This window comes from Arvicola amphibius, chromosome 8, assembly GCF_903992535.2.
Source record: "Arvicola amphibius chromosome 8, mArvAmp1.2, whole genome shotgun sequence".
In the NCBI taxonomy this organism is placed as follows: domain Eukaryota; kingdom Metazoa; phylum Chordata; class Mammalia; order Rodentia; family Cricetidae; genus Arvicola; species Arvicola amphibius.
In genome coordinates this window covers 67,599,131-67,616,354 of record NC_052054.1, presented here as the reverse complement: position 1 = coordinate 67,616,354, position 17,224 = coordinate 67,599,131, and the positions used below count along the sequence as shown (strand labels likewise).

At 42.5% G+C, this 17,224-nt stretch overlaps 1 protein-coding gene across 1 annotated transcript; it reads left to right on the top strand.

Moving 5' to 3' along the window:
• The first annotated feature begins 5,610 nt into the window (after positions 1-5,610).
• On the top strand, positions 5,611-6,549 carry LOC119820406 (olfactory receptor 5-like). Its single transcript, XM_038338699.1, has one exon. The coding sequence runs from the start codon at positions 5,611-5,613 to the stop codon at positions 6,547-6,549; it is 939 nt and encodes a 312-aa protein (XP_038194627.1).
• Positions 6,550-17,224: the final 10,675 nt, after the last annotated feature.

Genomic DNA, 17,224 nt, shown 5'->3' with positions numbered 1-17,224 from the left:
AGCCCCAAGTGCAGGGCCTGAAATTCTGGGAAACACCATCAATGCCCCTCTACCTAAGGTGAAGGTGGCTCAGAAGCTTCCTGCCTCTGTCCATCCTCTTCAGTCTCTGCAGAGCATCAGCGAGAGGCTTTCCTCTGTTCTCCTTTCCCAGTCCACGGGGACCACAGAAGTCTCTGGGGTCCAGAACTCTGGCTTTGCATGTCTAGTCCTTCTCACGGGGCGAGCAGTCCACTCGGCAACTTCAAGAGCTCAAGGCAACAAAAAGAGAACGGGTGTGTGTGTGTGTGTGTGTGTGTGTGTGTGTGTGTGTGTGTGCCAAGAACACTTCTTTTCAAGGCAGATTGAAAGGTTTTGTTCTTGGGCATCTCCTTCTCTAAGCAGAAGGTGAATCTGTAGGTATCAGAGTCTCCACCACAGTCAGAATCAGCAGGAAAGGATCGTTACTTCTCTAGTCTCAACTATCAGGTATGATGACCCAATGCTATTCTTTGTGGGTAAAATCAAGGAACAACAGGAACAAAGACTTTTCTTTTATAGAGCAGTCAAAATATCAGGTCCACATTACTGATGCTGAACACTATAGAGACACTAAACGGCTTAATCCTCAGGAATAGTGAGTAGTCTTATCTAAATATATAGGTATGTGATACATACATATATGAGCAATAAATTGTGGCTATATTGAAGATATAATAGATAATAAAAGTATAGATAATTGATATGAGATACATAGGTGCATAGGATTTCAAATATGTGTGTTGCTAGCTATGAGATAGATGATAGGTAGGTGTATATATATGAGAGAGAGAGAGGGTGGATAGATAGATGATAGGTAAACAGATAAGATGGGTGGGTGCATAGAAAGACAGAACTGACATAGATGAATCAAGTGGTTTTGCATATCAGAATTTTATCAGTGGAGAAATATCCTGTTGTGCTTGTCTCTCACACTTCCCAACCTTTGCTTCTTCATCCTGTGTTTTACCATCCCAAAGAATTCACTCATATTGTATAACATGGATGACCCCAAAGCACGTAACAATTGCTCTTACATTATGGAACATGTGTAAAGTACTAAAGAGACCAAGTTTTCCCATAGACAAACTGTTTCAAATTTTTCAAACACCTTTAGCTAAAGCTCATGTTCTCTGTGCCTCCATCTCTCTGGTCCCTCAGGGTCTGCTCTCTGTGCACCATGTCCTTCTTTGACAAATGTTTGTGGAATTAAAGGCCATAGTTGATCAGTTAAGACTCTACCTTCTCTTGAGGGATGTCCTCGGTTTTGTCTGTAAGAAGGGATGTCAACATCTGTTCATACCTAGAGTTAAATTTGGTCAGGATCCTTATTCCTTTTTACCTAACCTTAAGATGAAACATTTCTCCATGTCTCTAATTCTAATTTCTCAAAATTTTCCAATTTGCCACTGGAAAAAAATTACTAGCTTTAACTCTTGCCTTCACAATATTCATAAGGGCTCCCAATTGCAGAATTCAAGAGGACCATCCAACGTCCTTTCCATCCCTGAAATCCTTGTGTAAAGAATGTCTTTGCTGCTGATTTTCTCACATATTCCATGAGTTATTTGTGACCCTTAAACCTGAAATCCTTGTACAAAGAATGTCTTTACTGTTGATTTTCTCACATATTCCATGAGTTATCTGTGACACTTAAACCCAATTTTTAGTAACTACATTAAATTGTCCACTTTGTACAGCTGCTATTGACTTGGTTCAAGGGCTGGTAAACACTCTTGAGGCAGAGTAATCTCTGAATATTCTATCTCTGGGCTTCAGAGCTCTGGTGGTATCCATCTGTGTATGTACAACTGAGTTTTTCCAAATGTGTTCCTAAGGGTATCTCACTGCATTTGAAGTTATAGGTGCTGTCACAGAAAAGAATTTGCAAAGAAGGTGACTGTGGGTAGGCAAAGAGAGTTCAATGGGAGGCCAAGAATGGAGGAAGAGCTTCAGAATTAGGGCGGAAGACTTCTCAGAGCAAGAGAGAGGGTTCCACCAGGTTGGTGACAGCACGACCTTTAATTTTAAAAATATATCTTGTTGATGACTAATTAGTAAGACTTCTGTTTAAGATGGTAGAAGACATTCAAATAGAAGCCAAACCCAAGTTCCAGAAGCCCCTGGGCAGCTCTGTGGCCTAGAGTTAGTGTTAGCATTGAGATACCCTTGATAGAAACCAATAATACGCATCATTTTCAGGGCTCACATTGGTCTGTATTTTATAGCTGTCCTTGATATAGCTATGATTTAATTTTTCTCCCAATAAATTCTTGAGGATAATTGATTATATACCAAATTTCTTGAAAAAATCTGTATGGTACATTGCTGGATTTGGCGCAGTTTCTGAGCCTATGTAAGGGTCTGTGACTGGACTTGTACCCAACTAATGTCTGCCAAAGCACAGGTCCTATATAATTTCTCTGAAATTGAGACCTGTTGACACCGTGGATCTCAGCTTCATGCTGTCTATAATAAACATCTGTTTATACCAAAATGTTAAATATTTGGAAAAACCTAGAAGCTAAACAGAGAAAGAAAAAGAGACCAAACATGGGGTGGAGGAGATTTGTTGCTCACACGTCGAGAGTTCTCCGCACACCCTAGCTCTAGACGCCTTCTCCGTGCTTTAGGCAGGTTACTAATAGCAGAGCTTAATGCTTCTGCTTCAGATAAGAAATCACATGTTTGTCTTTTGTGTGATGCTGAGGACTGAATCTAGTGATGTATGTACACCAGGCAACTGTAGTTCTGTAGAGGTTTTAAGGGGCTAATATATATCTACCCTCACTCCTTCCCTCCAGCTCACCCTGTCTCCACACAACATACCTCCTATTTTTTTATTTTGTAGCCCACTAAGTTCAATGTTTGGTATCATTCACCAGGGCATAGGCAACCTAACAATGAAAATCCCCACACCCACAAAAGAAAAGGAACTCTTCCTCCCTCTGCTTCCAACAAGGTCCTCAACTAGGGGTGGAAAATTGGGAGCCCATCTCCACTCCTTGCTGGAATTTTTAACTCTGTTGGTCTCCTAAGATGCAGTTGCTGTATGAGGTGCTATGCTGGGATATGGAGGTTGGAAGGCAATTTGGGCTTGCTTTGTGATCTCTGTGATGGGCTTGGAGAAGGGAACAATTTCTAGTAAGGAACTGGGACCCTTGGACCCACAAAAGGAGCCATCTAGATTCTACTAAAAGAGGAAGGATCAGCTCTGTTAAGATAGAGGATTTGTCTGAGGATAAATTATTGGTGAAAATACTGAGGTGTTGAATGTGCCTGGTGTTTACAAAGACATGTGTGGCTGTTTGTGAGGATGTCGACAGAAAGCATACTTCTAAGAACCTGGCTTGGTAAATGTCCAACTGAGGGCAAAGGATGATAAAAATACTGAGGTGATTATTTAGTAAATATATTTACTTATCATAGCAAGGCATGGAATGAAATGTTTATGTACTTATGAGAAATAAAGGAGGGGGAAGGAGAGAAAGAAGAGCACAGACAGACTGACGGAGATATCTATAGAGACAGGGAAAGGGAGGAAGGGAGGAGAAGAGAAGAGAGGAAGGGAAAGAAGAGGAGAGGAAAAAATGAACTAGTTTATTATCTTCACAGGCAGAAAAATTGGAACAAAGGCTGCCAATGATCTATCATCTAGGACTTTGGGAATCAAATCTGGAGGCTGAAATTTTACAACATCGGATTCAATTGATCTGGGAGAGAACGACAGTTGTATTTATTCTGTTTTCCCATGGTGAGGTCATATGATGATGTACAAAGCAGTGGTCATGATGGGAGAAGCATGAATGCTTTGTCCATGAGAAATGCTTGAGGGATACCAGAGAGATGGCTCAGGGAGTAAAGGTACTCACCTCCGAGCCTGATAGCCCGAGTTAGATTTTCAGGATCCACGTGGCAGGAGAAAACTGAGTCTGGTAAGTTGTCCTCCGACTTTCCCACATGAACCTGGTGCATGTGCACATGCACGTATGCATATGTAAGTAAATGCAGTTTTTAAAAACAAAATGTTGGAAGGAAATTGGGGATGTTTCCTTGAAGAAGAAACCAGATTAGAAACTGAAAAAAAAATCTAAAGTGGAGAAAATCTGGTAGATGATGAAGCAGGCTCTGTTGCTTTGTTAAAATGTTCTTCCTGATCTTTTTTATGCATTAGGACCCAATATTGAAATAATGTGCTTCATAAGCACTGTGATTGCTCTAAATTCACCTGAAATCCCTGTCTTTAGGTCTTTTCTTTGGCTGTATGTCCTGTAAGAAGTCAGCTCCTAAAAGACGAGAAGAATTTCCTTGAATTGTTTAGTAAATGTATTTGCTAATAATAGCAATATATAGAAGAAAATACCCATATTTAAGAGAAATAAAAGAGAGATGGGGAAATAGGAGGAGGGGAAGAAGGAGGATAGGAAGAGGAAGAAGAGGAAGAGAAAGAAGAAGAAGAAGAAGAGGAAGAGGAAGAGGAGAAAGAGGAGGAGAAGCAGGAGGAGAAGGAGGCCGGGCGGTGATGGTGCACGCCTTTAATTCCAGCACTTGGGAGGCAGAGGCAGACAGATCTCTGTGAGTTCGAGGCCAGCCTGGTCTACAAGAGCTAGTTCCAGGACAGCCTCCAAAGCCACAGAGAAACCCTATTTTGAAAAGAAGAAGGAGAAAGAGAAGAAGGAGAAGGAGAAGAAGGAGGAGGAGGAGGAGCAGCAGCAGCAGCAGCAGCAGCGGCGGCAGCAGCAGCAAGAATGAGAAGAAGAACAAGAAGACTGCTGCCTGGCGGCCTAACTCATCACAGGAGCTCAATCCCAACAAGCAGAATCTATGCAAGATACTCTAAAGCAAGAAGAACTCTCGAATTCTATAATTTTCTGGATCTCTAATATGTCCTGGATGTTGGAGACTGTTCTGGTCCGGGCTTTGGGGATGGGTAATGTCATCCAGTGGAATTAGTAGAGTAATAGAGTTGAGATGATCTACAGGAGCTTCCATGCTGGGTCATCTTTGGCTGTGATGTACTTACCTTGTGGGACAGAGGCAAAGACTATAACTATGTCATTTAAGACTAAGTCAGGAGTGCTAGAAACATGACTCAGCAGTTAAAAGCATTGGTTGTTCTTCCAGAGGGCTCAGATGCAAGTCCCAGCACCCACATGGAGGCTCTCAAACATCTGTAACTCCATTTCTAGGGGAATTTGATGCCCCCTGTTGCCTGTGTGGGCACTGCATGCATGTGATGCATAGATATACATTCAGGTACTAATCATGCAGATAAAATAAAAATAAATCTTAAAAAAAAATAAGAAGTACCTAAGTCATACTTAACAGTGCTGGATAAATTAGCAAAGTCATCATGACATGTTTCTGTCATAAATAAAAGCTCAATGGATCATAGAGGTTCAGATGGTCACATTCTTTCTATAATTTGGATGAGCAGTGTAGCATTTATCTCAAGAATATGAAGAATCTTTCTGGTAGCCAGTTTCCAGCAGTCATTGATATGATTAAATCCCTAAAGGCTCGAATCACTGAACAACTTTCTAATTACTTTTACTATGAAGGACACATGTTAACAACTGGTTTGTCTCTCTGCAGATGGAAAGGCCCCTGGAGTTGGCCAACATGACCCGGGTTCAGCAGTTCATCTTGCTGGGATTGTCCACTAGACTGGACATAAGGGATGCGCTATTTGCCGTCTTCCTGACTCTCTACCTGCTGACGCTCCTGGAGAACACACTCATCATCTACCTCATCTGCAGTCACAGCGAGCTCCACAAGCCCATGTACTTCTTCCTGGGCAATCTCAGCTGCCTGGAGATGTGTTATGTGTCCGTCACCATGCCCACCCTGCTCCTGGGGCTGTGGACGGGGCCCTACCATATTTCCTTTACACTCTGCATGACCCAACTCTTCTTCTTCATAGTCCTCATCTGCACAGAGTGCACCCTCCTGGCCTCCATGGCCTATGACCGCTATGTGGCCATCTGCCGCCCACTGCACTACCCACTGCTCATGAGGCCCCAGGTCTGCCTGGGCTTAGCTTTGTCTTCATGGCTGGGTGGGCTGGTGGTCTCAGTGGCCAAAACAACATGTATCGCCAGCCTGTCTTACTGTGGCCCTAATGTTCTCAACCAATTTTTCTGTGATGTTTCCCCTCTCCTCAACCTGTCCTGCACCCACGTGGCCCTCACAGAGCTGGTAGACTTCATCTCAGCCATTGTCATCTTCTGTGGGACACTCCTGGTATCCTTGGCTTCTTATTCAGCCATTGGGATGGCCGTTCTCCGGATGCCATCAGCTGCTGCCCAGCGCAAGGCCTTCTCCACCTGCGCCTCCCACCTGGTGGTGGTGGGCATCTTCTACTCAGCAGCTCTCTTCATCTACTGCCGCCCCAGTCGCATCAAGTCCATGGACCTCAACAAGGTGCTGTCCGTCATCTACACGGTGGTCACGCCCCTCTGCAACCCCATCATCTACTGTCTGAGGAATAAGGAGGTCCACACTGTGCTACAAAAGACCTTCCACTGGCCTTGACCATTGTCTTACATCTCTGGACTCCTCTCTCCCCAGACCAAAAATTCCTTGAGGTCTGGGGATGTAGCTCAGTGGTGCACCTCTATCATAGCATGCACAGGCCCTGGGTTTGATCCTAAAAACAATTGAAAAAAGAACTACAAATATTTCTTGGCTCCAAAACTCCATAGACATAAACTACAAAGAAAATAGAATAAAACTTTCTGTTTAATATGTGGTAGTAACACACCAAACACTGCCTAAATCTGAAATATCTCAGGAACGATCAGAAAAGCCCAACAGAAAACAAGACAAATATGGTCTAGTGGCCAGTGATCCACTTCTTAAGTCATAACCCAAGGAATGTAGCTAGAGCATCCCATTATTCTTATTCATAGGAGACCAATAAATTTTAATTGAATGTATCTATTTGTCCTGGAAAATGCAGGTAGCTGGGTGTGCAGAATTCTTGTTGCTTTAACATTTGCAGAGTGTATGCAACCTAAATATTTACTGATGGATGGCTTAGACATATTAAGTGTGAGACAACCAATGCACATTTAAATAAAAAAGAAAACAATTTGTGTCCCAGTGGGTATCAACATTAAATTTTAAAAAATCAAACAAGGGCCTGGAGAGTTGGCTCAGTGGTTAAGGGAGCTTGCTGCTTTTGCAAGAGGATGTGAGTTCAGTTCCCAGCACACACACACAAAGCAGCTCACCATAGCCTGTAACTGTTACTCTGGGGATTCTGTCACGTCCTTTCCGCCTGCACTCATGTGAGCATCCACACAGAGATATGTGAGTGAGTAATAATAAAGTTTAAAACTGTATTAGCATGTATTAATTGTACAAAATGCCTTCATTACGGCATTTTCTTGCATGTATATAATGTACTTGATCGTGTTCACCCTTCATGACCTTCACTTGTCTTCCTCCCACCCCCTGCTGGTCTCTTTCCTCTTCCTAATAAATTTCAGCTTTATGTCTTTTCTATTCATTGGCCTGTATTAACTGTGCACATAGCTGCCTTATGGCAGGAAGATGAAGGACTAACTCCTTTGTCTGAATCGTCCCATTCTTTCCTGGATCTTCAACACCAGTGGTGTTTCTGTAAACAACAGGTTATATACCCGTATAGACAGGTTGTCTGCTCCATGTTGGCACTCTTCTCTATACTCTGTCAATTAACTGAAAGCTGAAGCAGGTTTTCTTTTCGCCCTTACATACTTCACATCCCAAGCATGGTCTTTACATTGAAGAAGAAATCAGCCCGGAGAGATGACTCAGAACTTGAGAGCACACACTGCATGTGCAGAGGGCCCAACTTCAGTTGCCAGCACCTATGTTAGGTGGCTCAGAACTGCCTGGAACTCCAGCTCCAGTGCATCTGTGGCCACTGCAGGCGTCTGCACTCACAAACACAACCACCCACACACACACAGATGCGTACACGCATGCACACACACAGAGAGAGAGAGCACATACACATAATTTTTAAAAAGAAATTGCTCTGAGAGTGGTCTGCAGGCTTTTCTACTTAAATCTCAAAAAGATATCAGTAAAATCCCTTCTTTCCTGCCACTCCTCCAAATTCTCAGGGGCAGGGAAGTCTCTGAGGTCCAGAGCTTCTTTCTAAGGCTGTGCTCCTCCTCCTCATCTTAGTGCAGGCAGTACTCTCAGCCCTTCAGAGCTTCCAGAGCCACGAACAGAATGGGAGGTATGGTTGGAGGGTCTATTTCAGCACCATGAGCAGCTGCTCCTTGGATGTACTGAAAGGCTGTCTGCTTGTCTCTTGGCATGTGCTCTGGGCAGCAGCTGAATAGCAGAGCCTCCCGTCATACGTGTGAGGAAGGACTGGCACCTGCAGCCTGTGGCCACCAGGTGAGAGGCTCCACCATTGTTCGTTGGGGGGTGAAGGCAAGAAGGTTCAGTGAACACAGATATTGACTGTTGGGGGAAGCAAACAAATTTAAGCATCAGAGGAACTGATGAAGCGGTGATAAAGATAATCGCATCTACAAGTTAAATATTAGTAATGAAGCATGGCCCATCTAAGTGGCTTCCTGGGGACCAGTTAGGGTGAGAGAGACATTCTGTCTGATTCAAAACTCTTAACCATGATGCTGTACCACCCAAAAGAGGGCTGGCATGCAGTGGTTACTGTTGGCTAGATTCAGCTCACTCTAGGGAAAGATTGAGCCCTCCTACATCCCAGAATAGATAAGCAAGATTGAGTATGTTGACCAGCTTTCCAGGAGTCATAGCTCTCCCAGTGCTTGTAGAATAAAGTCCAATTGCTTGTCATTATGCCAGCAGTTCCTGATGCATTTTGTTTTGGTGTGTGTCCTTAGTTCCCTGTCTTTTTATTGAATTTGTTCTTTGACAATTTTTACACATATAAAGTGGATGCTGATTAGTGTAACATCCCTGGCCTCTTTAATGGCCCTCCTATCCCTATTAACACTCTTCTCTCCATTGTTCCCTTTCTAGCATTCATGCCTTTTTAAACTATCCATAGGATCCAGTTAGGCATCTCAGTAGGTACAACATTGAAGACAATGACCACCCCTTTTCCAGAATTTATCAGTCACCAATATTTTAGCTAATGACCCTACTTCCTAAATGCCCATGGAGTGAAATGATCTATAGGTCTTTAAAGACTTGTCCTTTCTTATGTGAGAAAGTCTAAATTTTTTAGAACAGATACATTCTGTGTAATACAGAACCCAAGTGGTCTCCACATTGCATTCCTCCTTCGTCTATAGGAGAAAAAACAATTCAAGAATACAGATTAACATTTTTAATTATAATAATTGATTTCATACATGTGTCTGTCTGTGTCTCTGTGTCTAGGCATGGGGTAAACACATGTACACCACTTGCAGAGGCTAGAAGAGGGTGTCATTCACTTGGAGCTAGAGTCATGTGTGTTTGTGACTTGTCTGACATGGGTGCTAGGAATCGAACTCGGGCCCTCTGCAAGAGCAGCAAATGCCCTTGATCTCTGAGCCATCTCTTTAGCTTTAGATTAAAAAAAGATAGAGCATTGAGTTCATGAAAGTACATAGAAAGCATCATAGTTCCATCTCCTCCAGGAAGTAGAATCATCTCTTATCACTGTATCTCCTTACTACGTAGAGGAGCTGCTGGAAGGCAGCACAGGGCTACACATGTATCTCCGGGTGAATCAGCTTTTCCATGTTCTAGTTCTTGGACTCAGGGTGCTGTGGTGACCCTCTGGTGGTACATTTGCAGTAGTTCTAATGCTCATATATGGAAATATAAATACTGCTGGGTCATCAGTCAGATTATATAGCCACAAAAAGATACATGCAAGAGGAGAGTGTGGAGTTGATACTAAAAGATCAAGTCAGATTCTGGCAGAGTGAGGTGTAAAGAATCCCAGTGGAGGGGAAGAAGCACGGGAGGAGAAGGCCATGGCACATACTCTAGAGAATGTAGACAGTTTCCCTCACCCAGTAATCAACCTGGGAAAGTGTGTGTGTGTGTGTGTGTGTGTGTGTGCGTGTGTGTGTGTCTGAAGTGTATGTGCAAGTGTATGCATGTGTGCATGGGCATGTAAATGTATGTGTGTTCATGGGTGTGTTTGTGTGTGCTAGATATGTTTTGTACAAGTCTGAAGCCATGTCAAGTGTCTCTTTCTGTTTCTCTCCACCTTGAGTTTTAAGACGAGTCCTCTAGCTGAATGTGGAGATGACCAATTGGATAGTCTGACTGGGAAGCTCCAGGCTTTCATCCTCTATGTTCCACTCCCAGGGCTAGAGTTACAGGTGCATGCCACCACACCCAGTTTGTACACAGATGACTGGATCAGAACCCAGGGCCCCACGCATGTATGGAAGTCACTTTACAGTCTAAGATATCTCTCCAGCACTAAAGGTGACCTTTGTAAACACTAAAGGCAAATCTACTCAAGGATCCAGAAGCTCACTGGGTCAGTACTCTTGTTTAAGATTACCACTAGAATCCAAACTCAGTTTCTTGAGAAGCTCATTTTCATAAAGAAATAAAGAACAGCTGCTTCAGATCATGCTAGTGTTCAGTTGGAGAAGGGACCGCGATTGGAGAAAAAGATAGATCCATTCAACCACAGTGGATGCTGGCATGAACTTTGATAAAAATATGAATGATAGCTACCACCCATGTGGCTGTGATTGCATGAGGAAAAGTGACAATGTGCCTACTGTAGATTTGAAAACTGTTGAAAAACTTGGCAAAATTCAAACTCATATAATTTGTCATGGAATGCAGATGGGCTTGGGAACGTTTGGTTCAAGAGCTAAGGAAAAATGATTGCATAATAGCCAGGAGATGCTATTAGGAATAGGAGATTTCGTGCCTGGAAAATGTGGACTGCTGGATTCACATCAGAATTTCAAACAGAGTGCGAAGTCATGCACTCAGCTCGCCTTTGTCTCTAGGACCCGGTTAGCTCATGGCCTTTATGCTTGGCCCATGTCTTTAAGATCAAATGTTCCCCAATGTTTCCAAACTTGGATCCTTGAGAACCTGATTCTCTGCAATGAGAATAAAGATTGTAACAAGGCCGGCTTGCCCATATTCATCACAGTTCCTGCTCCTCAGACTCCCAAGAGGATCTGTCTCAAAACCTTTTCTTGGCTATTGTGAGTAGAGCAACCGGGGTGAATGAGTGTCTCTGTAGTAGGATGTGGGAGTCCTTGTGAAACGCTAGGGAGCAGCGTGACTGTGTCTTATGATAAGTATGGTTTTCTTCTCTTGAGGAACCTCCATATTGATTTCATAGTAGCTGCGGCTGCACTGGCTCATACGTTCACCAGTACTGAGTAAGGGTTTCTCTTTCCTCACTGCGTGACACCATTTGTTGCAAAACAAACAAACAAACAAAACAAACAAACAAAACATAATTCTTCTTTTGTTTTTGTTTTGTTTTTGCTTTTATTTTTAAATACAGGGTTTCCTCTGTGTACCAGTTCCTGGCTGTCCTGGAACTTGCACTGTAGACCAGGCTGGCCTCGAACTCAAGAGATCCACCTGCCTCTGCCTCCCAAGTGCTGGGATTAAGGCCATGAACCACCACTGCCCGACTGTAGTAGAAATTTTTAAGAGTCTTAACCATTACTAGTTTGCACATTCACCAAAGCGAATAAGTATTCCTCTTTCCTCACTGTTAAGTCAGCATCTGTTGAAATAAATAAATAAATAAATAAATAAATAAATAAATAAATAAAGTCTTAGCCATTCTGACTGGGATAAGATGAAATTTCAAAGTACTTTATTTAACATTTCCCTGATCACTGAGAATGCTGAGCATTTAAAAAAATATTTCCTGGATATTTGTATTTCTTCTTTTGAGAACTTCATTCATCTAAAGTCCATTTGTTTAATTTTTTGAAATTTGTACTGGTCCCTTGAGAATTTCACAGAATGTTTTAATCCCATTCACCCTTCCTCCAGCTCCTCCCAGATCTACCCTGACTCTCCTACCCACCCAGTCCTGTGTCCCTTTCACTCCCCTCTTTTGTATTTACACCGATTAAGTCTAATTTGTTTTGCCCACACGTTTTTGTGTGCGTGGCCTTCTACTGGCACATGGCCAACTCCCCAGAACCTACACTCTTAACAAAAACTGACTCCCCCTTTCTCAGATGCTATCAGTCGCCAACAGCATCTCTCCTGGGTGAGACTTCGTGCCTAGCTCTCCTGTTCTAGTTGGGAATTCACCCAACTTGGGCTTACGCAGACAGGCCTCAGGTATGCTGTCCCAACCCCCTGAGTTCCCATGTATAGCTGCCCACCATGTCCCAAAGACCCATCTGCTGCCTCTGGCCCATTCTTTTCAAAACATATTGTATAAGTGTATAAAATTCTCAAAGAATAGATACAACTAGAGGCTGACAAGATGTCTCTATGGGTAAAGGCACTTGCCACCAAGGCTGATGACTTAGGTTTACTTCCTAGTAACCACACGGTGGAGGAAAGAGCGGACTCCCGAAAGCTGGCCTCTGACATCAGCTCATGCCCACACATAAACACACCCCGAACAGTAACTAAAACTAGTGGACTACAGAGATAGCTTAGGGATCAAGAGAATGCACTGCTCCAAAAGGGCACTCAAGTTCGGGTTCCAACATCCACACTGGATGGCTCACAACCACCTGTAACTCCAGCTCCAGAGAGTCAGTGCCTCTGGGCTCCTTGGGTACCTGCACTCACAAGACCATATACCCTCACACAAACACATACATATGCACACAATTAAAATTAAAATAAATCTTTAAAAATAAGAGTAAGGCCGGGCAGTGGTGGCATTCGCCTTTAATCACAGCACTCGGGACGCAGAGACAGGTGGGTCTTTGGGGGTTTCAGGACAGTCAGGACTACACAGAGAAAATCTGTCTCAAAAAAAAAAAGAAAAGAAAAGGAAGGAAGGAAGGAAGAAAGAAGAAAAGAAGGAAAGGAAAGAAAAAGAGAGAATAAACCACCACCACAAAAAAAACCCTTTTTATCTCTAATATTCAAATGCAGAGTTTGTGTCAATTTAAGAAGATGTGGTGGGGGGACATCCGTGTTCACGCTAGTTTATTTAAATCAATGTTTGATCATTGGAAACTCTGTACGAAGTAAAGAGAAAAAAGGCAGCAGGGTGGGGGGAGGGGACGGTGCCTTTGAGTACATAGTGGGTCCCCGCTCTAACAGCGTAGAGTAGATCTGATCCGTGTTTTAGGGAAGCTGCTCATTTCTCAAAGATGAGGTGGGAGTGGTGTCTCCATGGAGAGTTTGTGGGAATGCAAAGGGGTACATATGGAAAGAACTAGAATAACAGCCAACTCTCAAAAAGTGAACTTAAAATGCGGTGTTCTTATTGCTGCTCCATGGTGATTATCCCTCAACATGTTTTTCTTTTACTTTATTTATTTATTTTTCTCTCACACAACACATTCCAGCCACACCCTCCACTCCCTCCCCTCTCCCTCAGATCCACCCCTCTTCCTCCATTTCCCTTCAGGAAAGGACTGGCCTCCCAGTAATATCAACCAAACTCTGCATAACAAGATGTGAAAGACTTGGCAAACACCCTCATATTAAGGCTGAGTGAGGCAACGCAGTAGGAGGAAACAGGTCCCATGCACAGGCAAAAGAGTCAGTTAGACTACTGAGAAAACTGTCTGGACACAAGGACTAGAATTAATCTAAGTTTTTCTTTCTCATGTGTGTGAGTGCTCACAGGTACAGATGCATGTGTTTATGTGTGCAGATGTCAGTGAACACATGTACATGTGCATTTAGGGGCCAGTGGAGAATCCCAGACGTCGCTCCTCAGGAGCTGTCTACCTTGTTTTTGGAGACAGAGTCTCTCACTGGCCTAGAACTTGCCAGCAAACCCCAGGGACCTGCCTGTTTCTGACTCCTACCGCTGTGGTTTCAAGCATGAACCACCAAGCCTGGTTTGTTTTTAATTCACAGCTTAATGGTTATTTCAACACTATCCACTAAGTCCATAAAAGAGAACAACTTATGTGTCCATAAATTGATGAGTGAATTTTTAATATTTTTTGAGATCATAATTACATTATTTCCCTTTCATCCTTCAAATCACCTTAGCACCACCCCTACCCTTGCACTCTCTTTCACATTCACAGCTATTTTTCTTTAATTGTTGGAGAGAGAGACAGAGAGAGAGAGAGACTGTATTCTGAAGACTGAAATTAGTCCTTACACTTATCAACGTTTTACTGTATAACTCATCTTCAAGTTAGCCTAGAATCAGTCTAAACCTTGTCCCATTCTTTCATTAGTGTGAAAATGGATCCAAGGGTCCCCCAATCCCACAGGGGTCCTGGGCTCAAATCTGGAGGCTGAAGGTGTTCACATCTTCAGTCTGAAATTAGTCCAGGTGAAAGGGTCAGAGGGAACCATGAACACTGTTTTTCCCACTGATGACATTTTTTAATGTACAAAGCAAGAAGCAGACACCATAGAGAGACTGGAACACATCACCCAAAGAAGAGAATAGTCTAGAAGCTCAATAGATGGAGAATCTGAGAGGGGAGGGAGCAGACTCCTGTGAAGGAGTAAGGGAAAAATTCCCCTCCCCGAGTCATCCCACTGCTCGGTAGCATCTTGATTGAACCACACTTCTCTCACCTGCTTTCATGGCCAGTTGGTTCTCCCTGCTCAGGGGTTACCTCTTCAACCATTCGACTTCAGCAGTCTTCACCTTGCTCTTCCAGTTCCAGGACCACCATAGTTTACCTCGTATGAAATTGCTTCTGTTTTTAATTCACTCACTTATTCATTTTCTGTTTCTTACAAGAAACCAGCATCCCAAGAAACTGAATAATACCTAAGGACCTCAGTAAATGTCAGAGTTAATTTTCTGCATGGTTCTCTGCACCAAGGGGAACTTTTTCACTCTAACCGAGTCTCTGAGGTGGAAGAGTGTTTGGGTTCCTCTGTCTTGAGCATGAAGGTGGGAGACAATGGAATTCACCCAGTGCTGAAGCACGGTCATATTTCATTTCACTCCCTGACTGTGACTTGGAACAAAACATTTGTCACTTTGAGTCTTGTGCATTTCTAATACAACAGAAAAATAATTAGGCTTTATTTTTTATAATTAAGACAATGCTTTTTATTTTAGAGATACAAAAGAGCTAAGAAGAGTAAAGAATAAATGCATTCCACGATTTTCAAACTTTCTGATAAACATTGTGTCAATTGTTATGGGGCATTTGGCTCTGGGAGACACTATACCCAAAGATGTTAGCTGCTTGCAAAGGATCCTGCATGCAACGAAAGAGACAAAAGCAGCATAGATAGCATCACTCCTCACTACAGCATTGTGGTTAACAAAAATCATTGTTAGCATTCTGATATGCATCCATTGGTAAAAACATAAAAATGTGTGTTCACATAGAGAAGAATATTTTCAATAACTCAAATATGTGTTAATATATTCGTATATCCCATGGGTTACAAATAATCTTATGTTTTCTTTTTTGTTTTATTTTTTTAAAGATTATCTATTTTTATTGATTTTATTGGGCTCTACATTTTTCTATGCTCCCCTCACTTTCTCTTCCCTCCCTTTCTATCCTCTCCCATGGTCCCCATGTTCCCAATTTACTCAGGACATCTTGTCTTTTTCTATTTTCCATGTAGATTAGATCCACGTATGTCTTTCTTAGGTCTTCATTGTTTTCTGGGTTCTCTGGGATTGTGAATTGTAGGCTGGTTTTCTTTGCTTTATGTTTAAAAGCCACTCATGAATGAGTACATATAATTGTCTTTCTGGGTCTGGGTTACTTCACTCAACGTGTTTTCTAGATCCATCCACTTGCCTGAAAAAATCTCAAGATGTCATTTTTTTTCTGCTGTGTGGTACTTCATTGTGTAAATGTACCACATTTTCCTTATCCATTCTTCAGTCAGGGGCATATAGGTTGTTTCAAGGTTCTGACTATGACAAACAAAGCTGCTATGAACACACCTGAGTACATGTCCTTGTGGTACGATTGAGCATCCTTTGGATATATACCCAAAAGTGGTATTACTGGGTCTTGAGGAAGGTTGTTTCCTAATTTTCTGAGAAATCACCATACTGACATCCAAAGTGGCTCTACCAGCTTGAATTTCCACCAGCAATGGAAGAGTATTCCATTTACCCCAATCCTCTCCAGCATAAGTTGTCATCAGTGTTTTTGATCTTGGCCATTCTTACAGGTGTAAGATGGAATCTTAGAGTTGTTTCGATTAGCATTTCTCTGATGGCTAAGGATGTTGAACATTTTCTTAAGTGTCTTTCAGCCAATTTAGCTTTCTCTGTTGAGAATAATTAGGCTTTTAATGTAGTCCTGACATTCAGAAAGAACACATGGATTATAGACTTTTTATTATTAGGTTCCATACAATTGTTTGCATCAATAACATTGTGTATGAACTGTAATATTCTCAAGTGGTACAGTGAGGAAATCATGTGTGTCTGTGTATTATAGTTACAAAGACTGGCTGCATTTCACAATTTTCAAACTTTCTGATAAACATTGTGTCAATTGTTATGGTGCTGTCTGATTCAGAGAGATACTAGAGATATTGGTAGCTTGCAAAGGATCCTGCATGCAATGAAAGAGACAAAAGCAGCATAAATGGCATCAACATTGATCTTTGGAAGGAGTGAGTGTTCTTAATCACTGAGCTATCTCTCACCTCCATGTACTTTTGACAGCTGCTCACCACCCTGCAGCTTGCCAAGTAGGCTGGTATGACTGGTCAAAGAGCCCAAGGATCCCCCTGCAGCCATCGCCTTACAACTGAGATTACAAACATGCACGATTAATACCCATGTTCTAACACTGAACTCAGGTCTTAATGCCTATAAGATAAGCAATTTACTGGTTGAGCTATCTCCCAAGCTCCAAACTATAACAATAGAAACTAAAATCTCCCTAAGAGAAGACAGATATTATTAGAAGAAAAAAATATTTAACACTCTTGTACCACTCTTGATTTATAGATACGACTAACTTTCTGTGCGGAGTTTAGAAAGAAAATTTAAAAACCATCTAGAGCCAGGCACTAGCACTCGGGAGGCAGAGACAGGCAGGTCTCTGTGAGTTTGAGGCCAGACTGGTCTACAGAGCAAGTTCCTGGACAGGCTCCAAAGTTACAGAGAAACCCTGTCTCGATAGAC